Here is a 26,765-nt window from a genome sequence, read left to right on the forward strand (position 1 = left end):
GCATGATCTGTTAAATATACTCTGCATGCAAGAAACTGTTTTGCAGATAAATGTAAAATGTGGTAATAGAAGCAGCCAAAAGAAATGCGGTAAAGCAGTTTGAGATGTATAGAGTGTAAACTAATCAGTTTTAGCAACTAAAATTGGACTTATTTTGTATCGCCTATATATTGTTGCTGGGAAAAAAAAACTGGCAGAATTTGAAAAAAGGAATTCTTGGTTATATCCACAAATGGTTTGTAAAATTATACCAACAATGTGGGTATTTTAAATGTAAAGTGACTTCACAAAATAAATTAATGAAAAATAGCCACTCAGATTCAGATGATAATTCAAAGTTCTTAAACAGATAAAAATCAGAGCATCAAATTTTTATTTTGATAATTTCAAAACCTGATTTTGCAGTTGGAAGAACACTAAACAAAAGATCCCACATTTTGTACATGGTCTGCAAGACATCTGATCTCAGTTGGGATAGGCCAATGAGCACTACATTTGGCTTCAGCATTCCTTGATAGAGGTGGAGGGGCTTTGGGGGGGGGAAGGAATGGTGGTGAGGGGTGCCAGGTTGGAACTGATCAAGCTTTTAATCCCCAATTCAAATTTTACTGGATTCAAATTTATGTCTAAAAGAATTAGAGAGGAGCATTAAACCAAATGCTTTGTTTATCTGGTCAGAGAATGTAATGCATAATATAACTCAAGAATGCAGAAAAAATATAAAAACCTGTAATTTAAGTAAATGATGCATTTTTTATTACCTTGGTGGCATAAAATCATCACTTAATGGATTTTTTAAAAAAGCCAACAGGAGTGAACCAGTCAGAATTATATTTTACAATTGTTTTGCAGAATGACATTTTTAAAAAAACTTCTTCAAAGTGGTTGTGTCTGCTAAGGTGAAGAGCGTCAGATCATTAATCCATTGTGTGCATGGCATAGCTGAAGTACAGTTGGGTTTTAGTGGGATGTGGTATTGAGGGAAGGAGTTAAGCTTAAGAGTCAAAATCACCTGTGCAAAATTTACAAGACCAAACTGAAGTACTGTCTAGATGTTTTAACAGCAAGAGTAATGGTATTTATGGGGCTGAAGTTTCCAAATGGGTCACCAATGCATCAAAAACACTAATAGTAACCAAAAACTCTGATTAAAAACAGTGAAATGTAAATGCATATATTTTAATGTTATATTTACATAAGGTAATCTAAGTTACTTTTCGAAACCTAGTTTGCAAAGTTACCCAATGGTGGTTTACATATTTGTGATAGAATGGTGTTTCCACTTGATTCTGTGCCAAAAGGAGTAAAGAGGGAGGGAACACTAGTTTTGTTTAGAAGATTAATTACAAATCCATACATCTCAGCTTTGATAAAGTTATTTTTTCAAGCAGAAACAAAAAGGGACAGTTTGGGCACTGATGGACAAAAACAATACAGAAAAGCAATCATTTGCTTTGATAGTCTTCCATTTGGTGAGACAAACATTACGTACATTGCATACATAGATATAGATGTTTATGCAGATATCTATGAAAAGAATTAAAACATTAAACAAAAATGGTTACCAACAGCTATCAGGCACTATAGAAGTTGCTCACATCTCAAACTCTTATCAGAATGAAAATAAGTTAAAATCCAAATGTGTGGTGCAAACAATTAAACCAGTCTTGATGGGATAATTTCCTCTGACAAACTTGAAACAGTTACCATTCTTGGATATTTTCTTGCAGTTTTAACAGTTTCCAGATGATCTGCACCAAGATGAAGTACTATAATAAATTACTTTATCAAGTCAGTCAGTTCAAAAGGACATTTCTGTGGAACTGTCTCCTCTTAAAGATGCTAACTCCTGATAGTGAAGAACAGCATCATGTACAGAATGAAACAGAAGACTTCTTGGAATTGATTCATCAAAAAACTTCAACCTAGTCAGATCTTTCACAATGCATTCTACAAGTAAAACAAAAATAAGTGAGAATAGAAATTTTAACCAACATTTTGAAAGAGTCAAGAGGGGTCTAAACATGAGAATCTATAAACAAACAGGCTGCGAAGATTTTTGACATGGGTAACAACCTTGAACAAGCAATGCTACTCAGCGGAGAGCAATATTTACAATGATAGCAATCATTGCTGTTATAAGCCTCAATTATAAATAAAAACACTAGCCAATTTGTAGTCTAATTCTATTGCCACATTTTACTGGGTACTTTAACTTGAGACTAAAGTACATTTGTAGGATGAGATAAGTGTAATGAACAAAAATGTAATTAATTGACTGTTGCTTATAAAATGTAGATAAATAAGATGTTAAATGAATAAAACATGTTGAACTTTATCTGGATTCTTCTTAAAAAAAAACAGAAAAATGATAGTGATTGTGGAGACTTGATGCTTTCCAAAATGAGTGTTACAAAACCATTAACAACTGGCCCCAGAGGCCTTTTTGAAGCATATATTCTCCTCAGGTCTCAATCTGGATGAAAATTGAAAATATAACACATTTGGCTTTGAAATGGATACCCTAGTTTTGGTTGCTGTTTTGACAGCAATTCAATAATCTCAATGCTAATGGTCTCAAACACAATCCACAAGATATTGGAAATAATGGATATAAATATATTTGGGTGGGGTCAAGGCACACTGCTACATTAAATGGCAATAATTAGATCTGGCCACAGTATGTTTATGTGAATGATTACTACAAAAACCAAATGCTCATGACCAAAGCATATTGCATAAGTTGATACAAAAGGTGGCATTTCAATGTCTCCTAAGCAGCATTACACTTACCACTACACCCAGCTATGAAGACATTGATTCCAATGTTGCCATATTCCTTTATTATCTAAAAATTATTAAAAATAAAACCATATCAATTGAGGTTAATACCGGCACGCATTTCCAGAATGTTAAAACATTCTCTGTTTAGGCCCTTTCAGTAGTTTGTTGTTGGCTTCAGATACTCAGGAGGCAGATACTACACATCTAATCCTTGCTCTGTCCAGTTAATTTAAATCAAGTCAACAACAGGAAAATTTTTAAAAGCTAGATGCAAAAGTGAGACCTATTTCTCCAACTATGCACAATAAGAATTACTGCATAATCAGCTCAGCTGCAATACTCCCCAGTGGTAAAAGAACCATTCTTGATTAAGAATTCCGGATAATAAAATGGTCACCTGAGGCAAGTTCAAGAGGTTACATTTTTTACAAGCAATAAAAATATTTCTGAACTGTGCAAGAAATGACAACAAGCATCTTTCAGATGAATTGGGAGCATAAGAAAAACTTAAACATAATTAATCATAAAACCCTCTTTACTTTTAAGTGCATCCACTTCATAGAATGTTAAGCTTTATCCAATGATTGCATTTTTGTATTTATTAAAAGATGTTGAGCTTTTAGCTTTTCAGCTTGACCAAATTGCATACATGCCTTTAAATTACAGCATAAAAATAGCAGGTTGTATCTGCTCGAAGTGTTCATCTCCCACTTGAGCAGTCACACCACCCCCGCCTTCCAGTTGCAATGCAGCCTGAAATCATGCATGTTGCAGCCAGCTTGCCAGTCACAGGTAGATATGGCAAGTTGTGTGACACAAGCACCTCTAAATGACTGCTCACTGGAGAGAATCAAACATTTGAAAATTGTACAACTGCATTAATCAGACACGTTGCAAATATTTTCTACTAATGCCCAATTTGTAGTCAAGTTTCTGGTGAAAGACATATTTTTCATCTTGAAAAATATACATGCTAGAAGGACAGCGAAGGTTCACTAGATTGATCACAAGTTTGTCATCTGTGAAGAGATTAGATCAATAGGCTTGTAACCATAAAGTTTAGAAGCATGAGAGGAGATCTCATTGAGGTTTCCTTTTACTGGGGGATACAGAATAGGGGCTCACCATCTCAGGATACAGGGTAGACCATTTCAGCCTGTTTCAGACTGAGACAAGGAGATATTTGTTCATGGAGGATGTTGAACCTATGGAATTCCTTCTCGCAGAAGGATGTGGAGGATATATCACTGAATATGCTTAAGAAATACAGGATCAGCCATGATCTTGTTGAATGATGGACCAGGCTCAATGCATTGAATGGTCTATTCATGTCCCAGTCTGTATTTTTATATTGTTAGAATTGTGATGCTATGACAAGAATTGTTTCAGTCCCTTCGGTTCATTTCTTACATTGAATGTCAAAATATGCACTGTAATTTTGTTCAGTTTACTAGTACTTCCCTAATTTCCTTCTGTTCGATTTAATGCCTTTAGTCTATTTTCCTTCTGTATGATACAATTGCTAACAAATTTTAATTGATATTAATTCCATTTATTACTATCAGCTGTACTTGGCTGATACTTCAATGCAAAATATTGCATGGGCAGAGGTGCCATCGTTCAGATGAAAAGGTTAAATCAAGTTCTTCTCTACCAGTTCTGTTAGAGAAAAAAAAATCTATTTGAATTACATATTATTTGAAGAGCCTGTTCAATTTCCAAGTAACATTTGTCAACAAGCAAAATAGTGAAATTCTGAGATAAAACATTTCAAGCAGCAGCTGTCAATACTGGAAGCAAGTCAACCCTGCAGTTAGAGGTTTTTTACAAAAACCAGAATCTTATGATTTTACAGATGAGCAAACTGCAGGAAAAAAAAACTAGGAGAACAAATTTAAAAGACGACAGATTATTAAACTGTAAAACAAAAGTCATACTAGTATAAAACAAAAAATGAGAAAAAGGATGTCGGAAACCCAAAAAAAAACATGAGTCACCTTGAACAAGATATATGGAAAGGAAACTATTATTGTTCTCATGGCTTCTCACTGGAGATGTGAACAGTTTCAACAAAAAACTGAAGTGAAGTGGAGGGCATGATAGGTAAAACGCAAGGTAGACTCAAGTGTTCACTGAAAAATAAGATAAAATGCATACAGAGGATATGATCACATCACCTACTGTGTACCCATAAGGTAATGTCTGAAGTGTGCATTCGCAGGTCGAATATCAATATTAAAGACGAAAGTCTGTAAATGACTGAAAGTCAGTCCCCTTACTGCCCTTTTAAGCGTCAGTCATGGATTAGTGGCAGCATTTTCATAGAGCAAAAAACTGAGGATTCAAATCTTAGTCAAAGGACTGAAGCACACAGGGATGAGGGACAGTGGTTTGCCTTACCAGAGCTCTCTCTTTTCAGACAGGCACTAAACTAACACCCCCATCTGGCTCCTCTAGTGGATATAGCTCATCAGGGCTATGATGTGCAAGGGATTTCTCCAACATTTATTCTGCAGACTGCCACCAAAACAGAAATTGCTAAACAGTATCTATAAACATCCCTGTTAGCATATAAAATATGCTCAATTAGAGTTCTCTCAAGGCCTCATCTGGGAGGATGAGCATGATTTGGCCAGTTTTTGGGTGGGTCTAGCTATCAAAAATATGGCTACAAGAACTGCCACGTGTGTCTGAAATTTTATGCTCCTTTGCACATAGTTGAATGCTTGTAGGCAAATTACACCATAACAAGCATTGCAACGGAATAACAATTTTGACCAGATGCTTAAGTACTATGAACTGCCATATTTAAAAAAAAAGGATCCTTTTTCAGGATCTAAGGATCACAGATTTTTTTTAGCATCTGCAATAATTGGAACAACTTTTCTGGTAATACAATAGATTGTATTCTATAAAAAAATAGAAAATATCCAAAGATGAATCCTTGACATAAGCCAAGTGAGTTATCTTCATTAGAGAAATAACAGCTACATTCAAAAGGCATTATTTGCATTGTACCATGTAGTAATAATTAAAACTAGATAACTATGGATAATATGGAATTTGATTCATACTTAACAGCAAGAAATTGTCACAGTCAGCAATAAGTTACATATTATTCAGAGGCAGAGAAAAATAGACAATATTTCCTCAGTCTAATGAAGCAATGTAGTCATGATTAACTAAAGATGGCATGTTTTACTTATGGAGGAGGCATCTTAACATTTTTAAATAAATATAAACTACATATAATTAGAGACAAATTGTCACCTATTAATAGCAAAGGTTATTAATACACTTCAAAAAAGTTTTCAAAAGCCACACTTAGCCGTGAATATTAGGTCAACATAGACCAGTTACTATTGATGATTTAATCATCGAATTGTATCATGCTACACCTAGCTCCTTATAGATAAATCACATTCAGTATACACTTTAGTTTTCAAGTCAGTGAATATTAACCCAAGTCCCATCAAAATTAACACTTACCATTTTAAGCATCTTTGTTCCAACACTGTCTATAAAACTGACCGAGCTGAAATCCAGAATTAAAGCGTGTGTGTCAGCTGCTGATTTAATAAAGGCCGTCAATTTATGATTTGCATCAGATTCCACAATATTCAGAACATTTGAAGCTCCATTCTGAATTGCTTCATTTGGAACTTCTTCAGCCACAGCTTTCTGTTTTGCAGCCTCGCTCTGCATAACAAACAAAGATAGACCATGAGGGGGCACCTCAATACTAAGTGCCTATTAACACTACTATAGCATGGTTGTGAAAGAAGGTTGATCATTTCCTGGGAGATAATCCTTACAATACATAAAAGCTAAGTATGCTCAAGTGAACAATCTTCTTTTAGCAATATCCATCAACAAAAGACTGCAAGGACAGAAGAATAAGATGGTCATCTAGCCACACAACCAATGCAAAGAGCAATGGTTTAATCCCTGGTGCTCAAGAGCCATAAGGCACAATTTTAGAAGTTAATGGCTTTCAGCCTGAAAACATTTCTATAAATGGATCCTTATGTAGATTCAACAGTAAGTGAAAGCAAATGCGAAACGTTAAACAATTTGTGTTTACAGTAGGGTAGCAGTTCACATGGACTCATATTCAATATCTCTTCCAAAAAGTAATCAGCATCTGGAAATTGAATTTAGAAACTGGCACATGTTGTAACATAACAATGAAAATAACTTGTTTCGACATGTGAAAATCTAAGACCCCGTAGGGGCTTCATTCAAAATTATGTTCAACTTAGATTTCCAGCTGTCTGGTATTGTTCTCTCCCAGTTTTATGTTCCTTTTTCATGATTTGCGTGCTTTGATACAATTAACATTTTAGATAACTCCAAGAAAAGGAGAACATGACTTTCAGTGCGTTACCTCAGTGAAAAATCACAATACCAGGTTATGGTCCAATAGGATTACTTGGAAGCACTAGCTTTCAAAGCACTGTTCTTCATCAGGTCATTGTGGAGAATAAGCTGATGTTGTGATTTTTAACCCCAGTACAACACCAGCACCTCCAAGTCATGGTTACCTCAGTGAGGCATGACATTGCCATTACTAAACATTGAAGTAAAAGAAACATACTGGGATATTTCTATTTCCCCATTTTAGGATACTTTTTCTTTCTGCCAACCGAGCACTTTTCTTAGCTTTTTCTTCAAGTCTTTTCTTTGCCAATAATATTGCAGCTGGTTCTATTTCAGTCTAAAAGAATGAAGAAATATTTTTAGAACAGAATGACTAGAACAGAACAGAATTATACATACTGAATGACATTCTTTTATGATTTTCAGAAAGACATCATTGCAAACTTCTCATTGCTCACCTTTTTATGCAAAGTATTCACATACATATCAACATTTGCAAAATAAAGAGAGGCACTAGATTGGAAAATCTTTACTCCAGGGACTTCTTGTACCTGAAATATAAAACATTTTCTATCATATTAAAAAAGATGTGATAGTTGCTGGTTAATCAAATCTACTTTCAAATTCACCCAAAAAACAATCCAGAGAGACACTGGGTTCTCACCTCCTCATAAGCGTCTATGTCCAAGTAGATATCTGTATTGGGTATCTGACCAAGCATTGCGCTTTTAGGACTGCAAAAAAGAATTCAGATTTACTGTTACATTAGTTAAACGATGACATGACCATAGTTGGTGAGGATCATTTAACAAATGATATGGATCAAAACTTAATTCCTAAAACCTGTACGTGAATAATGACCAAAAAGAAACCTGTGAACTACAATAACTTGCATTTATAAAGTGCATTTAGCTTTGCTCTTAATAATTTTAGTGTTTCACAACCGACAAAACATTGGAACAAGTGACAATGAGAATAGTCAGAAAGGTCGATCTTACAGGTGGTGAGATAGGGAGGTTGAGAGGGGTAAATCAAACTTGGGACCTATGCAGTTATAGATAGGAGTACTTTGTGGTGGAACGAAAAATCAGGATTGTGCAAGAATTAGACACTTAAATAAGGCACGAGAAAACAATAAGTGAAGGAGATGTGTAGTGGAACAGAAAAACCTGAAATTCCTCAGGGCAGCAAGACAGGAAGATGAGTAGATAGTAGGCATATATGATAGTCTCAAAGCCCAAGTGCAGGCGGCTTTGCAAGAACTGTATAAAGCATTAGTTAGGCCACAGAGTAGAGCCTCATTCCTAACCATATTAGAGTTAGGATGCAATTGCAGATCAGTGGTGGTACAAGGACATTATTCAGACTAGAAAATTAGCTATGAGAAGTTCAGATCGGTAGGTGTTTTCTTTAAAACAATGAAAGCTGGGGGTAAATTTAAGATTATATAAAATTGAGCACTTGGTATAGGATAGATACAACCTTTTTGATTAAAACAGGAAGTAACTGGTTTGCTTAGATCTAAGGTCACTCAGGATTAAGGGAGGGAAGAATTCAAGTGTTTTTGTTCTCTCTCAAAGTGGTGCAGCTCTAGTATGAGAACGCAGTGGAGCTGGAAACTCAAAATTTGAAAAGAATGTTAGACCTGTACTTGGGAATACTGTAATCTACTGCTTTCCAAACTCTCTCCCCCACCCCCCCACAACCTCATCTCCGATCCATATCTTCTAACTCAACACTACCCTACCTGTCTATTTTCCTTCCCATCTATTCAGTCCACCCTCCCTACCTATCATTACTGCATCCCACCTGAATCTACCTATCGCCTTCCCACCTACGTTCCTGCACCCCAATTCCCTCCACATTCCTGATGAAGGGCTTTTGCCCAAAACAGCGACTCGCCGGCTTAAATGCTGTCTGACTTACTGTGCTTTTCCAGCACATTTTTACTGTAGGCCAGAAGCAGGAAAAAGTGAGGTTAGGCTGAGTAGCAACTCTTTTTGGCAGACAGGGATACCAGAGGTTGAGCATTCAGAACCTGAAGGTCACTAGACAAAAACATTAACTCAATTTTCGCCCCACCATAGTAGGTACCACAGCCTCCGGATGAAGCACTAGTGGTATGGTCCGCTTTTTATTTGTGTGTTGAGGTTACCTTGGGTTGGTGATGTCATTTCCTGTTCTTTTTCTCAGGGGGTGGTAAATGGAATCCAAGTCGACATGTTTGTTGACAGAGTTCTGATTGGAATGCCATGCTTCTAGGAATTCTCACGCATATCTCTGTTTGGCTTGTCCTAGAATGGACGTGTTGTTCCAGTAAAAGTGGCGTCCTTCCTCATCTGTATGAGGAAGGTACGAGCATGAGTGAGCCACCAAGATACATGAACGTCAACTCTCCACAAAAAGACATGACCCACTCTCATTAGTATCTTTACATACAGATAAAGGAGGACATCACATCCATCTTAGGACAAGCCAAACAGAGACAGGCATGAGAATTTCTAGAAGCATGGCATTCCAAAAGGAACTCTATCAACAAACACCTTGACTTGGACCCCATTTACCATCCTGAGAAAGAACAGGAAATAACATCACCAACCCAAGGAAACCTAAACAAATAAAAAGCAGGCCATACCACTAGTGCTTCATCTGGAGGCTCACTGATGTTACCTAGTGTGGTGACTAAACGTCTGAAACCTAACCTTCCATCTCAGGGCCAAAGTAGGTCTTATCCACACAATTCCACATTGCTTCCCAAACTAGTTTTTATAGCTAACAATGAGAATAATAGTTTGCAGATCTGCTCCCTCCAATTTGTCATAAATTTTTGATTTGGCTTTAGACCATTGCCATGAGATGACATAGCACATAAAAGGTTGGAAATTTTTTTGATGTGATTCATTATGCATTGTAATGATACAAGATAAGCATTTAATTAAACCATATTTTCCTGTTTTATGTTTGCAGCATACCTCCCAATGGATATTCCAGCTAGCATAAAGGAGTGCACCAACTAAAAAAGCAAAGTTCTAACAGCCCAGCCAAATTATCGCAGTGTATTGTGCATATAGTTAAAAAAAAAGGACACCAGGATTATAACTAAGTGATCATGTACTGCCCACCAAAAGTCAGAAAACATGCAAAAAATTCAAAATGGTAAAAGAAACATTTCAGTTAGCACAGCATGTTTCTTTTTCTAACCTTTGAGTTCGGTAAATGACTGTAATAATGGCAAACAACACTGCAACCAGGAGTCCAAAGTCCAATCCTAAAATGAAAGAGGATGCAAATGCTACTATCCACAATGCCTGGAACAGAAGATGATCATATTCAGTAAAACCAAACAAACACTTATTCATATGCTGAAAAAAAATTGACAATGATAAATCAGAGATGAAGGAGTATGGGTTTAAATCCACATGATTATAATATACCATTTGGAGCCAGTTCACGAGTAATACCTGTGCCATCACCCCTTCACCAACATCTTGCTGCCAATTGTGCCAGACCTAGTGTAGGAGTTGTCATGTCTTTGCCACTGGGCCCATCTTGCTTACACCGCACCCCACATGGAACCCACATTTGTCCGACACCAGGAGTCCCTGGCTCCATGGCCGCCTTGCTAATAACCAGGAACACTCTGGGCCTACCATAACCACAACCAGGAGACTCTGGCTTCACCATCACCTCGATGCCAGGAGCCCGCGCTCCAGCTATAGAACATGATAAAAAAATCATCAAGATAGAAACCATATTTGAAAAAGGAAACTGGATAGATTATACAGAATGAAAAATAATAGAAGGAAAACACTTGACTAGTGTATTACTCCAGTTAAAGAGCCAACACCAACATAACCAAGGGATTTGTCCTGCTCTATAAATTTATTTTCTCAGTGTGCAATGTTCTAAGCTTACCAACTTCAATAAGCCAACTTGAAATTTAGTAAAACAATTTGAAAGATATAACAAAAAAAGTTTTAACTGACTGCTATTTAACACTATGTGCATCACTTAGTAACATGCAAGTGATACTGTTGAGTAATAATCTTGCAGTAAACAGGTTAACTGGAGAACTCAGGTAAAGAACATTCTTTTAAATTGTTTAAAACCAAAGTAAACCAAAAAGCCATTCTAGCACTTTTTAAAAAAATTCAATATCGACAAACGGTTCACCAAATCTATGCAAAACTGATGTCCACATCTCAAAAACAAGACACCACAAAATCCTGTTCAGTTTCACACCAAACTCTGACTTGAAGGTCACAGACCGTGGCTAATGTCCTGGGGTACAGATACTATAGAAATAATACAAAGAGGGGCAAGAGAGGAGAGGGTGACATTTTTGGCAAGGGAAAATATCATGGCAGTACTTAAATGAGGATATTCCTTGGGATTATCAAGTGAAACTATGAGTGGATCTGAGAAATAAGAATGGGTGATCACTTTGATGGGATCATACTATAGGCTCATCAATAGCAGCAAGAAATCGATGAACAAAAACATAGGGAGATCACAGACAGCTGTAAGAATAATAGAGTTGCAATGGAGGATTTTAAGATTCCAAACGTAGACTGGGACTGCTGTAGTGTTAGAGGCTTGGATGTGGAGGAATTTAAGTGTATTCAAAAAAACTCTCAATATATAGATGGCCCTATGAGAGAAGGAGCAAAACTCTACCTCCTCTGAGAAACAAGTGACTGAGATACTAGTGGGGGAGCACTTTGGGACCAGTGACCATAATTCTATTAGTCTTAAGTAGTTAAGGATAGGCCAGGCCGAAAAGTTCTAAACTGAGGTAAGACCAATTTTGATGGTATTAGACAGGAACTTTCAAAAGTTGATGGGGAGGCTGTTTGTAGGTAAAGAGACATTTGGCAAGCGAGAAGCTTTCAAAAGAGATATAACGAGTGCTCAGGGACAGCATACTCCTGTTGGTGTGAAGGGCAAGGCTAGCAGGAATAGGAAATGCTGGATGACTAGAGATATTGAGGCTCTGGTCAAGAAAATGTAGGAGACTGTTGTTAGGTATAGACAGCTGGGATTAAGTGTTATGAAGTTGACGGCATGTACTGCACCTTTAAAAGGAGAGAGAATGCTGCTCTGAATTGAGAAATTACAAGCACCTATGGGTATGACAAGATGGCAGCCCTGAAGTATACTGGAAAATTGAAAATATGTAATATTTGACTGTGAAATGGATACCCGAGTTTTGGCAGCTGTTCTGACAACAATTCAAATTTAACCAGTTTAACTTATGCCCGAGGATATTAAAACCCAATCGAGTTTGAATTTATTCAACGCAAGGAGTATCAGAAATAAGGTGGGTGAACTTAAGGCGTGGATCGGTACCTGGGACTACGATGTTGTGGCCATCACGGAAACATGGATAGATGAGGGACAGGAATGGCTGTTGGAGGTTCCTGGTTACAGATGTTTCAGTAAGATTAGGGAGGGTGGTAAAAAAGGAGCGGGGGTGGCATTGCTAATTAGAAATGGTATAACGGCTGCAGAAAGGAAGTTTGAGGGGGATCTGCCTCTGGAGGTAGTATGGGCTGAAGTCAGAAATAGGAAAGGTGCAGTCACCTTGTTGGGTGTTTACTATAGGCCCCCCAATAGCAGCAGAGATGTGGAGAAACAGATTGGGAAACAGATTTTGGAAAGGTGCAGAAGCCACAGGGTCGTAGTCATGGGCGACTTCAACTTCCCAAATATTGATTGGAAGCTCTTTAGATCAAGTAGATTGGATGGGGCGGTGTTTGTGCAGTGTGTCCAGGAAGCTTTTCTAACGCAGTATGTAGATTGTCCAACCAGAGGGGAGGCCATATTGGATTTGGTACTTGGTAATGAACCGGGACAAGTGGTGGGCTTGTTAGTGGGTGAACATTTTGGTGATGGTGACCACAATTCTGTGACTTTCACCTTGGTTATGGAGAGAGATAGGTGCGCACAACAAGGTAGATTTTACAATTGGGGAAAGGGAAATTACGATGCTGTAAGACAGGATTTGAGGAGCATACGTTGGGAGCATAGGCTGTCAGGGAAGGATGTGGTGGAAATGTGGAACTTTTTCAAAGAGCAGATACGACATGTCCATGATATGTATGTACCTATCAGGCAAGAAAGAAATGGTCGTGTGAGGGAGCCTTGGTTGACGAGGGAGGTTGAATGTCTAGTAAAGAGGAAGAAGGAGGCTTACATAAGGTTGAGGAAACAGGGTTCAGACAGAGCAGTGGAGGGATACAGGATAGCCAGAAGGGACCTGAAGAAAGGGATTAGGAGAGCTAAGAGAGGGCATGAAAAATCCTTGGCGGATAGGATCAAGGATAACCCCAAGGCATTTTATGTGTATGTGAGAAACCTGAGAATGACGAGAACGAGGGTAGGTCCGATCAAGGACAGTAGTGGGAGACTGTGTATTGAGTCGGAAGAGATAGGAGAGGTCTTGAACAATTACTTCTCTTCAGTATTTATGAACGAGAGGGACCGTATTGTTGAAGAGGAGAGTGTGAAACGGACTGTTAAGCTAGAAGAGATACCTGTTAGGAAGGAAGATGTGTTGGACATTTTGAACAACTTGAGGATAGACAAGTCCCCCGGGCCTGACGGGATATATCCTAGGATTATGTGGGAAGCAAGAGAGGAAATTGCAGTACCGTTGGCAATGATCTTCTCGTCTTCACTGGCAACGGGGGTGGTACCAGGGGACTGGAGAGTAGCGAATGTTGTGCCCCTGTTCAAAAAAGGGAATACGGATAACCCCGGGAATTACAGGCCAGTTAGTCTTACTTCTGTGGTAGGCAAAGTAATGGAAAGGGTACTGAGGGATAGGATTTACGAGTATCTGGAAAGACACTGCTTGATTAGGGACAGCCAGCACGGATTTGTGAAGGGTAGGTCTTGCCTTACAAGTCTTATTGAATTCTTCGAGGAGGTGACCAAGCATGTGGATGAGGGTAGAGCAGTGGATGTAGTGTACATGGATTTTAGTAAGGCATTTGATAAGGTTCCCCATGGTAGGCTTATGTGGAAAGTCAGGAGGCATGGGATAGAGGGAAATTTGGCCAATTGGATAGAAAACTGGCTAACCGGTCGAAGGCAGAGAGTGGTGGTAGATGGTAAATATTCAGCCTGGAGCCCAGTTACAAGTGGAGTTCCGCAGGGATCTGTTCTGGGTCCTCTGCTGTTTGTAATTTTTATTAATGACTTAGATGAGGGAGTCGAAGGGTGGGTCAGTAAATTTGCAGATGATACGAAGATAGGTGGAGTTGTGGACAGTGAGGAGGGCTGTTGTCGGCTGCAGAGGGACTTAGATATGATGCAGAGCTGGGCTGAGGAGTGGCAGATGGAGTTCAACCCTGCCAAGTGTGAGGTTGTCCATTTTGGAAGAACAAATAAGAATGCGGAATACAGGGTTAATGGTAGGGTTCTTAGTCAGGTGGAGGAACAGAAGGATCTTGGGGTCTATGTACATAGATCTTTGAAGGTTGCCACTCAGGTGGATAGAGTTTGTAAGGCGGCCTATGGAGTATTATCGTTCATTAGCAGAGGGATTGAATTCAAGAGTCGTGAAGTGATGTTGCAGCTGTACAGGACTTTGGTTAGGCCACAGTTGGAGTACTGTGTGCAATTCTGGTCGCCTCACTTTAGGAAAGATGTGGAAGCTTTGGAGAGGGTGCAGAGAAGATTTACCAGGATGTTGCCTGGAATGGAGAGTAGGTCGTACGAGGATAGGTTGAGAGTTCTCGGCCTTTTCTCGTTGGAACGGCGAAGGATGAGGGGTGACTTGATAGAGGTTTATAAGATGATCAGAGGAATAGATAGAGTAGACAGTCAGAAACTTTTTCCCCGGGTACAACAGAGTGTTACAAGGGGACATAAATTTAAGGTGAAGGGTGGAAGGTATAGGGGAGATGTCAGGGATGGGTTCTTTACCCAAAGAGTGGTGGGGGTATGGAATGCGCTGCCCGTGGGAGTGGTAGAGTCAGAATCATTGGCGACCTTTAAGCAGCATTTGGATAGGTACATGGATGGGTGCTTAATCTAGGTTAGAAGTTCGGCACAACATCGTGGGCCGAAGGGCCTGTTCTGTGCTGTATTGTTCTATGTTCTATTGTTTTGCCAACGTTGAACCAATGAGACAATCTGATGTTTGGGGTATAAAAACATGAATATTTTGAAAATTGGAGAAACAGCAACTACCATTGAGATAGAAACGCATGGAGATCAACATCTTGCTAACACAGGTACCTTTTCATATGAGATAAGACTCTCAGTAAAATGACAGATGATGGTCCAGAGAGACCATCAGCTGAAAGACGACAAGACAATAATGGCTGCACAATTTTGAAATTAAGTTGATGTAACTTTAATAAGTGCCTTATTAGAACAGCATATTGCATATTATCTGCCTCCAACTGAATAACAATCAAGAAAGTGGGGCTTAGAGTTTGAGTAATTGTTTTTTTTTTAAATCTCTAAATGTGAACTTTAAATTGACGTTATTGTCTTTAAATAGTGGAACTTGAGAGTTCTCAGTCACACATTTTAACAGATTATGAGAAGTGAGCTTTTCTGGGTGTTTGGTTTTATTAACAGAAGGGTTCACCTCCACGTTGTAACCCAAGTGAATCCCTTGGAGTATGGGGATGTGGGAGTGAGAGTATACATAAGAGCAATCAGGAGGATGCGAGATAACTTTGGCAGATAAGGTTAATGAGAATTCAGAGTTCTACAATGGCCAAACAGGGTAACTTGGGAGAAAATAGTGTTCATTAAAGATCAACAAGACCACATGAGATAGGCAATATCCTAAATGAATATTGTGGAGACATGGAAGCTAGAGAACTCTGGGGAAATAAATAGTGACGTCTTGAAGAAAATGTTCACGTCCCACAGAAAAAAAAGCTGTTGGAGGTTTTAAAAACAAAGGTACATAAATCTCTGGGACCTGATCAAGTGTATCCCAGGACATTGAGGGAAGATGGAAAGAAATTACAGGGTCCCAGCAGAGATATTTGTATCATCCACAGTGACAGGGGAGGAGAGAGAGATTGGAGGGTGACTAGCATTGCACCATTAAGAAATGCAAGGAAAAACCTAATGTCAGTGGCAGGTAAATTATTGGCGGGGATTCCGAGAGACAAAATCTACATGCATTTGGAAAGGGAAGGACTGTTTAAGGATAGCCAGCATGGCTTTGTGCATGGAAAATAGCATCTCAAACTTGATTGAGTATTTAGAAGAGGTGACCAAGAAGATTGATTAAGGCGGGTGGTAGACATTGTCTATATGATAGACTGGTTAATAAGGTTAGATTATACTGAATCCAGGGTAAGCAAGCGAATTGGATAAGAAATGGACTTGATGGTAGGCGACAGAGGGTGTGGTAGACAGTAGCTGTTCAACTGGAAGCCTGTGACCTGCGGTGTGTCCACCATTATTCATCATTTACATAAGTGATTTGGACAAGGATCTAGGAAGCATCATTAACGAGTTTGCAGATGACACCAAAATTGATGGTATAGTGGACAGTGAAGGTGGTTACAATGGGATCTTGATCAACTGAATCAGTGAGCAGAGGAATGGCAGATGAGGTTTAATTTAGTTACATATGAGCAAACTGGAGCAGGACTTACACTTAACAGTAGGTGAGAGAGGGCTACAGATGCTGGAGATCAGTGTCAAGAGTGTGGTTCTGGAAAAGCACAGCAACTCACGCAGCATCTGAGGAGCAGGAGAATCGATGTTTCGACCATAAGCCCTTCATCAGGAATGAGGCTTGTGAGCCAAGGGGGTAGAGGTGTAGGTGGGGTCAGGTGGGGTGGTTGGGAGAGGGGGTGGGTAGGTAGGTAGGTAGCTGAGTGTGTGATAGGTAGATGAAGGTGGGGGTAATGGTGATAGATGAGAGAGGACGGCAGAGCAGATAGTGGTAAGGAAGATGGACAAGTAGGATTGGTTATAAAGGGCGGTGCCAGATTCAAGGTTGCATCTGGGTAGTTAATGGTAGGACCCTGGGGAGTCAAGCAGAGACACATAGGGGTGCAGGTACATAGTTCATTGGAAGCATCATCACAGGTAGACAGGGTGAAATAGTGGCATTTGGCATGTTTGCCTTCATCGGTCAGTGAATAAATTACAGGAATTGGGATGTCATTTTACAGTTATTCAAGACAGACATTGATAAGGTCACATTTGGAGTACTATGTACAATTATTGTTACCCTTTGTAGGAAATATATTATTAAACAGAAAGGATGCAAAAAATACTTAACAAGGATGTTAGAGACTGGAGGGTTGGAGTTATAAAGGAGAGGCTGGAACTTCTTTTCCAGTAGGTGGAGGGTGACTTTACTGAGATTTATAAAACCATGAGGCATAGATGAGGTGAATGGTACAGTCTTTTCCCTAGGATAGCAAAATCCAAACTTGAGGCTTAAAATGGGAGGGGAAAGATTTAAAAGGGATCAGGAGGGGCAACTTTTTCATGAAATGAGCTGCCAGAGGAAATGGGTGGAGGCAAGTGAAATTACAACATTTAAAAAGCATTCAGACAGGAAAATGGATAGAGAAGGTTTAGAGGTAGAGGTGAATGCAGGAAAATTGGACTAGTTCAGTTTAGGAAACTTGGTCAACATGGACTAGTTGGGGCAAAAAGGGCCTGTTTCCATGTTGGATTACTCTAATTCCAGGGGCTTTAGCAATTGGTCTACTTTTGTGGGATAGCTTTCGTTATGGGACATTGCGCAGGAAGAAGTTGCCATGTGGGTTGTTATAGGACAGTAAGCAATTTACTGATTTGCAATCCTGTCTACTAACTTCAGCTATCAATAACATCTAAAATTTCAATATATTAGATTCCCTACAGTGCGGAAACAGGTCCTTTGGTCCAACCAGTCCACACCAACCCTCTGAAGAGCAACCCACCCAGACCCAGACCCACTCCCCTTTGACTAATGCACCTAATGGCCAATTCACTGACCTGCACATCTTTGGACTGTGGGAGGAAACCTACTCAGACACGGGGAGAATGTGCAAACTTCACACAGATAGTTGCCCAAGGCTGGAATCAAATCTGGGACCCTGGTGCTGTGAAGCAGCAGTGCTAACCACTGAGCCACCATACTAACTTCTGCCATTTCATTAGATCGAAGCACATCAGTTGCATTAATAACATACTGACCTACTATTCTGTTCCAGAGTAAGTAATAGGACAGAGTATGGAAAGGGTCAAGAATCTAATCTCAGGAACATCAGTAAAGGGATGGAACCATAATATGATAGAATTCACCCTGCAGTTTAAGGGAGAAGATTACTCGATTGTAATACCGTTACATTTGATTCAAAGGCAACTACAAAGATACGATCGAGAAGCTGGCTAAAGCTGATTGGAAGGAAAGCCTAGCAGGGAAGATGGTGGAGCAGCAATGGGAGGAGTTTCTGGGGGCAATTTTGGAGGCACAGCAAAAATTCATCCCAGCAAAGCCAAAGTATTAAGGGATCAGGCAACTTGACAACAATGCTTTCTGTTCCTTCATCAAATTATGTATATCATGAATAGATAACAGTTATGGCTGCCAAGGGAAGTCAGGGACAGTATAAAAGCATATGTGATGAAAATTAGTATGAAGCCAGAGGATCAAACAGCCTTGAAAAACCAAAGGATAACTGAAAAAGCAATAAAGGGCAAGAAAATGAAATATGAAAAAACTAGCTAGTAATATAAAAGCTGATTGCAAGAGCTTCTGTTTAAGATTCTTAAAAAGAGGAGTGTACATTGGATCACTGGAAAACAAGGTTGAAGTAGTAGTAGATTAGATTACTTAGTGTGGAAACAGGCCCTTGGGCCCAACAAGTCCACACCGACCCACCGAAGCATAACCCACCCCTACATTCACCCCTTCACCTAACACTACAGGCTATTTAGCCTGGCCAATTCACCTAACCTGCACATTTTTTTTTTGGATTGTGGGAGGAAACCGGAGCACTCGGTTTAGGAACACAGACAGACACAGACAATGGGAGAATGTGCAAACTCCACACAGTTGCCTGAGGCGGGAATTGAACCCAGATCTCTGGCACTGAGAGACAGCAGTGCTAACTATTGTGCCACCGTGCCGCTCACTAGTAATGGACAACAAAGAAATGAGAGGAACTGAATAGATCTATTGCTGTGAAAACTGATGTAAACTATCAAAACTTCAAGTCAGTCAGGGGGCAGAATTCAGCGTAGTGGCCATCACTAAGGCAGTGGTATTGGGGAAGCAGAAGGCCAATAAATCACCCAGGTTGGATGGACTACACCTCAAATCTCTGAAGGAGATAGAGGGGATTTTGAGAGGCATTGGGGAGTTTTCAGGAATCACTGGTGTCAGAAGGTCCCTGAGGACTGGCAAATGACTAATCTAACACTCCTGTTTAAAGAAGGGAGGCAGAAGACAGGAAACTATAGGCCAGTTTATAAGAATGATCCTAGAGGTGAAGAGTTTGTACTTGTTTAGAAGGATGGATTGGGGAGGATTGGGGGAAAAGAGGGGGGCAGTCGGCCAGATTTGAGTGTCCATTATTAAGCATGAAATTGCAAAGTACTAGAAAGCATGTGGTAAAATAAGATGGAATCACACCTTTTTCAAGAGGAGACCATATCTGACAAGTCTGTTAGAATGGTTTTAGGAAATAACAAGCAAACTACACAACGGAATTGTCAGTAGACACTATGTATTTGGATTTACAAAAGGCCTTTGACAAGGCATTGCATAGGAGACTGCTAAATAAGAGCTCTAGGGACAAGGATTGGCATGGAGTGGGGTTTGGTTGACTGGTAGAAGAAAAGGGATAGAGGTCTTTTTCAGGATGGCAGAGGTGACTAATGGAGTTCTGCAGAGGTCGGTATTGGGAACCATAGCTATTCTCTATTCATGATATGGATTACAGGTATGTATCCCTTTATCCGAGCATCCAAAAACTGAAAAGCTCCGGAAACCTAAGGTTCTCATGGAGTGTGCAGCGTCAGTCATGTCTACGAAACATAACAGGGTTTTCTTGGTGGGCAAAGGCCACACCCACTTGACCCACATTGTAGCATGGCTCAGCACTCTGAGGCGTCAGTTGTGTATTATTTTTACTGTGCTAAATTATTTAGAGTGAAAATGTCAAGAGAGGTGCAGGTATATCTACGGTTAACAATAACAAAGAAAAGGAAGCATCTGTCATTACCAATAATGCAGAAAGTGGAGTTATTGCAGAAGCTTGATTGTGGTGTGGCTTTGCAGCATCTTACTGAAGAATATGGTGTTGGAACTACCACTGTCTATCATTTGAAGAAACAGAAAGACAAGTTACTGAAATTTTATGGTGACAGTGATGACAATCAACTAATGAAAAAATAGGAAAACACTGCATAGGGCAAAAAATGAAGATCTTGCAGCAGTGCTAACCACTGTGCCACCGTGCTGCCCACACGGTGGCACAGTGGTTAGCACTGCTACCTCACAGCGCCCAAGACTGGGTTCAGTTCCCGCCTCAGACGACTGACTGTGTGGAGTTTGCACGTTCTCCCAGTGTCTGCATGGGTTTCCTCCGGGTGCTTTGGTTTCCTCCACAGTCCAAAGATGTGCAAGTCAGGTGAATTGGCCATGCTAAATTGCCCGTAGTGTTAGGTAAGGGGTAAATGTAAGAGTATGGGTGGGTTGCGCCTCAGCGGGTCGGTGTGGACTTGTTGGGCCGAAGGGCCTGTTTCCACACTGTAATGTAATCTAATCTTAACTGTGCATTGATGGAGTGGATTAGACAACAACGAAGTGAAAGTATGCCACTGACTGGTTTGATGGTCATGAAACAAGCTATAAAATATCATTAAAAACTGAACATTAAAGGCTAATGTCAATATTCAGAAGTTGGCTGCAGAAATTCGAGCAGCACAATGGTGTGAAATACCTGAAAATCTGTGGCAAAAAGGCTTCTGCTGACCGTGAAGCAGCTGAAAATTATGTTGGTGAATTTGCCAAGTTAATATCTGATGAAAGCCTTAGTCTTGAAAAATTTCCAATGCTGATGAAATAGCTCTCTACTGGCGCTATGTCCTGAGAAAAACATTAGCAACGGCTAATGAGAGCGCACCAATAGGTTTTAAGGAAACTAAGGACAGATTAACTATTCTTGGGTGTGTCAATGCTGCAGACACACTTCAAAAGGTGAAATTGGCAGCGATTGGGAAAAGCAAACATCTGAGATGTCTTCAAGGTGTACGTAATTTGCCTGTGCATTGTTATATAAACAAGAAAGCATGGGTAACCCCCAGACACTTTTTTTCCCCCAACTGGTTCAGTAAACACATTGTATCAGTGGCACGAGCTCATTGCAGACAAGCTGGACTGGAAGAAAAGTGTAAAATTTTATTGTTCTTTGACAACTGCTCCGCACATCCCCCTGCTAACAGCTTGTGAAAAGTAATGTTTTTGGCATTTATTTGCCCCCTAATGTGACATCGGTATTACAGCCTTGCGACCAAGGAATGTTACGTTTCATGAACAGCAAGACTTTTTTTTTTAAAAACAGTATGCTTGCTGCAATCAACAGAGGTAGGAATTCAAGATATCCTGAAAGAGTTTAGTCTTAAAGATGCCATTTACGCAGTTACTAGTGCTTGGAATGAGGTTGATAAAGCAACATTAACAAATGCTTGGCACAAACTCTAGCCTACAACGATGTTTCTTGTAAATGAATCTGCGGATGAAGAGTTTGAAGGATTTCATGTCACTGAAGAGAAAAAGATAACAGCAAGCCTTGTTACTTATGCACAAAATTTATCAGACAGAAGTGTAAATAAATTACATGAAGCAGACATCGAAGAAATGCTGAACATTGACAATGATATGACTGCTGTGCATTCCTGGAGTGATGGGAACACTGCTGAAATGGTTTGAAATATGGGTTCCTGTACAGATAAGTGTGAGGATAGTAGTGATGATGTTGATGATGATGATGGAGTTAGTGAACATAGCTGAAAAAGTCCCCATTGATGATATGGTGAAAATGTATGATCAGTTAATTGCTGGCCTTGAACAACGTTCATTTATCAGCAATTTACTCAATTTAAGAGAGATTGCTTCAACAGAAACCTATGTAAACGTGACAGATGACATTTGAAGAAGCCTGTAAAATTGCCACCTGCCATAGTGCTGAAGCTTTGTATGCTTAAGTTTTCCCAAATGTTTTTCTTGTAATGTCTTTTATGGAAATATAATGTTGAATATTTATGGTCAATGAATTTCATTTATCAGTACACTACTCTATAAAGTGTGGCAGTATTTCTAGTCTTTATTTATCCCGCTTAGTGTGATTATTCATATGCTTTTGCTACGGTACAGTATTTATGTTTGATTACAGGTTGCTGCCCTGCACCTTACGGGGGCTCTACATTAGTTCCAAAAACCTCAAAATTCCAATTTCCACAAAGCAGCTGGTCCCCAGCATTTCTGACAGAGGGATACGTACCTGTACTAATCTTGAAGAAGGAACAGAGGGCATTATTGCTAAGTTTGCAGTTGACAAAGATAGGTGGAGAGACAGGTAGTATTGAGGAAGCAACAGGCTACAGAAGGACTTGGACATGCTAGGAGAGTGGACAAAGAAATGGCAGATGGAATAGGATGTGATAAAGTGTGACATCATATGTTTTGATAGGAAGAGGAGAGATGTAAAGTATTTTATAAAGGGTCGGGTAAGTTTTGGCGCCGATCATTTGGCTATTTTGGCGCTGAGCTGTTTTGGCACCAATTCAGAGTTTTAAAAAAAAAGTCTTGTTTGGTTAAAGAACAGAGGATGACTAACGACCCGATGTAATTTTCTCAACTAGCAAGAGTTGATAGTCAAAACTGTAATGACCCGCTGTAGATTCAAATCTCATTTAAACAATTGTTTATCGTCATCTACTGCCTTGATGATACTTAAGTCCTTCGTCTTCACATTGGAAAGCTGTAATACAATTTTCTTGTACAGCCCATACCAGAAATGGCTGAAAACATCCTAAGCAAGAGAGACAAACCAAAATTTTCACATGATGGTTATCTATATATGTGTTTGATAAACGTAGCAAAAATGTAGAAATTCATTTTTATAATGAATAAAAATGAAATTAGATTTATTTCTTACAATGCAATAAAAATGAATTTCTTATGGGCTCCGAGAGTTTTTTTTATTCTGAATTGGCGCCAAAACAGCTCAGCGCCAAAGTAATGAGCACCAAAACAGTTTAGAGCCAAAACAGCGAGGCCAAATGATCGGCGCCAAATAGTCCCATTTGGTTTTCTAAACAGGGAAAGGCTTTGAAAATATGAAATGCAAAAGGGACTGGAGAGTCCTTGTTTAGAATGCTCTTAGAATTAATAAGCAGTTTCAGTTGATGTTAGGAAGGCAAATGCAATGTTAGCATTCATTTCAAGAGGACTAGAAAACAAAAGATGTACTGCTGAGACTGTACAAGGCTCAGGTCAAACTGCATTTGGAAAATTGAGCACAATTTTGGGCCCTTTATCCAAGGAAAGATGTGCTGATAGTGGAGACAGTCCAGAGGAGCTTTATAAGAATGATACTGGAAATAAAGAGCCATTATATGAGTAACAGTTGAGAACCTTGGGTCAGTACTCAGTGATTAGAAGGATGGATGAGGCAGGGCAGGCTGATTGAAGCTTACAGGATACAGAAAGATGCGGAGACATGGAGAATATGTTTCCACCGGTAGTAGAGTCAAGGACCTAAGGATACAGTCTCAGTGTGAAGGAATGACCCTTTAGATTGGAGATGAAGAATTTCTTTAGCCAGAGGGTAGGGATTCTGTGGAAATCATTGTCGCAGAGGTGTGTGGAGGCCAAGTCATTAAGTGTAGTTAAGACAGTTACAGACGGGTTCTTGATTAATAAGGGGCTCAAAAGATTACAGGGAGAAGCAGAAGAATGGGACTGAGAAACATATTAGGCATGATAGAGTAGCAGAACAGGCTCAAATGCGCTGAATGGTCTAATGATGTTTCTACAGAGTCTTCATCTAAAAGAATTTGATAATTTCGCCAGAATTTTTCAATTCCTGCAAATATACTGATCATTGATTTTTAGCCACTAGCTTGCATCTCATCAATACACAACTTTGACTTATTTCAATTTGGTGTTGGGGTCTCCTTAAAATGAGTTCCACCACTTTTGGGAAAAAAAAAGCTTACTACACCAATGCTTTCAGGTATGCATTCATTAATACAGAAAACAGGACTGAAAATATATTTCGTTGGCTTTGTAGAAGGGAGAGACAGCACAAAAGTAATGTTAAATCTTTGACTTATCAGTCATGAGATCGCCATTTAATGCAAAGATCTAAGACCTGCAAATATTCTCTTCAGGGCAGAAAAGGTCATGGAGCAGTTTGAAGAAGCTACTGACTAAGGATCAGAAAAGTAGATAGGGATAAAACATTTTTACTTGAAGGATGGTCAATAATCAGAGGTCATAAATTTAAGATAATTAGTCAAAAGGCTTGGGTGGAATGGGAAGAACCGCTTTCACGCATCAAATTATCTAGAATGCACTTCCTTAAAAGTGGTCAAAAAACATGATGCGAGTGTAACTACACAATTTTCTTGATAAGGAAATTTTTTTTTAAGATTAGATTAGATTACTTAGTGTGGAAACAGGCCCTTCAGCCCAACAAGTCCACACCGACCCTCAGAAGAACAACCCACCCAGACTCATTCCCCTACATTTACCCCTTCACCTAACACTATGGGCAATTTAGCATGGCCAATTCACATAACCTGCACATTTTTGGACTGTGGGAGGAAACCCACACAGACACTGGGAAAACGTGCAAACTCCACACTGACAGTTGCCTGAGGCGGGAATTGAACCCAGGACTCTGGCATGGTGAGGCAGCAGTGCTAACCACTGTGCCACAGTGCTGCCAAATATCAAATGAAACAACGGGGATTAGATTCTTTAGATTCCCTACAGTGTGGAAACAGGCACTTCAGCCCAACCAGTCCACACTGACCCTCCAAAGAATAACCCACCCAGACCCATTTCCCTCTGACTAATGCACCTAACACTATAGGCAATTTAGCATGGCCAATTCACCTGACCTGCACATCTTTGGACTATGGGAGGAAACCAGAGCACCCGGAGGAAACCCACACAGACAATCACCTGAGGCTGGAATCAAAGCTGGGACCCTGGTGCTGAGGGGCAGCAGTGCTAACCACTGTGCCACCATGCCGCCCATAAGGATATGGGGAAACAGCAGGGATTAAATGCATTGCTCTTTCAAATGACTAGCCTTGGCAACATGTTGGATGTTTCCTGAATGGAAAATACAGAATTTCTGTTGTAGAACAATTAGATTTACACACTTCAGCACGAGAGCAAGTTCAGAAGGTTAGGAAACAAATTTCATTGGCCGCATGATGCCCTGTTTAACAGGATACTTCAACAGCAATTTCACTGGTCATTGGCACATTACAAATCACCCAATTTCTGGAACAAAACCAATATCTCAAAAGGCCATTCACTATGTATGCACAGTTTTAAAAACATTGAAGATTAATTAATTAGAATCAAAAATAATTTGTTCACTACAAATGCTTTAAGTGACAACCATTGCAAAACATTGAGTGGGGGAAATTGTTGCAACTAGAGAAGCAATACTGCAGTTTGGAATCAGGGCAGCATTGATGCAATCTCTGAAATCACTGGCCTCTCTCCAAAAAAACTTTTGAAAACTACATTACATAATACAGGGAGACCCAATTTAAGAACAAACTTACAAATGCAATCCTATACAGTGGTAATTTTAAAGATCAACATATGTTTCCTGTCCTTATGAACTATTTTATATTGTCCTGCATAGTGTTCCAACAAAGTGTACAAAGTTATTTGTGAATAGACTCCAGATGGAACTTGTTTGCAATCTGGGGACTGCCTGTATAATGTTTAATCTAATTCTCAAACTTGTCTAAACTTTCAGGTGTATACTGCATAGCAGAAAACAGATGTCCAAATGGAGAAATGCCTCAAATTTAGGTGTACTCACTATACCTCAATTTCAAAAAGGACAACTTTTCAGCTATTTTGTTTCTCAGTCCACAACTAGAGTAAAAGTTTGAAAAAGCATGCAAGTAAATTAGAAATCAGCATATTTTTAATCCGTAAACATTTACTGTAATTACTCTTTTGGAAAATGTTTACCTTATTTATAGGCTGGACTGCAAAAGTGGGTTTGTAGATTCATACAGAAATTTCAGTCAGTCCTAAGCAAATTAGTGAGAAACTTTAATAAGCTGCCAGCCTCTCTTTCCTACTAATTTTCACAAAAGTTGCCAATCTTTCAAATTCAAAAGAAATAGGATTTGCAGATCAGTATAGCACTTATGCAATGCCTTATGTAGTTACTACAGGGGAAGGGCAAAAGCTATTTACATGCTATCTAGATAAGGCATACCACAAAATTATTGATAGAGTAAAATTGGTAACGGGCTATAATTGTGAGGGAACCTTCTGGTTTTGAAGCAAAACCTCGACACCATACACAAGGTTGGGAGTTCATGGACATTTGTCTTACATCTAT

The 26,765-nt window shown here is 39.5% G+C and overlaps 1 protein-coding gene across 6 annotated transcripts in view; it reads right to left on the bottom strand.

Moving 5' to 3' along the window:
* Positions 1 to 405: 405 nt before the first annotated feature.
* slc26a5 (solute carrier family 26 member 5) overlaps positions 406 to 26,765 on the bottom strand; it is a 94,564-nt gene continuing 68,204 nt past the window's right edge. For all 6 annotated transcript variants that reach the window (XM_072562688.1, XM_072562692.1, XM_072562691.1 and 3 more), the window contains 7 exons: positions 10,366 to 10,472; positions 7,829 to 7,898; positions 7,623 to 7,715; positions 7,382 to 7,501; positions 6,274 to 6,483; positions 2,794 to 2,848; positions 406 to 1,950 (listed from right to left, as the gene is read on the bottom strand). In XM_072562688.1, coding sequence (XP_072418789.1) covers positions 1,802 to 1,950; positions 2,794 to 2,848; positions 6,274 to 6,483; positions 7,382 to 7,501; positions 7,623 to 7,715; positions 7,829 to 7,898; positions 10,366 to 10,472 — 804 coding nt within the window. In that variant the 3' untranslated portion in view covers positions 406 to 1,801. The remainder of the gene's footprint in view (positions 1,951 to 2,793; positions 2,849 to 6,273; positions 6,484 to 7,381; positions 7,502 to 7,622; positions 7,716 to 7,828; positions 7,899 to 10,365; positions 10,473 to 26,765) is intronic.

Source organism: Chiloscyllium punctatum, chromosome 44, assembly GCF_047496795.1.
Source record: "Chiloscyllium punctatum isolate Juve2018m chromosome 44, sChiPun1.3, whole genome shotgun sequence".
Lineage (NCBI taxonomy): Eukaryota > Metazoa > Chordata > Chondrichthyes > Orectolobiformes > Hemiscylliidae > Chiloscyllium > Chiloscyllium punctatum.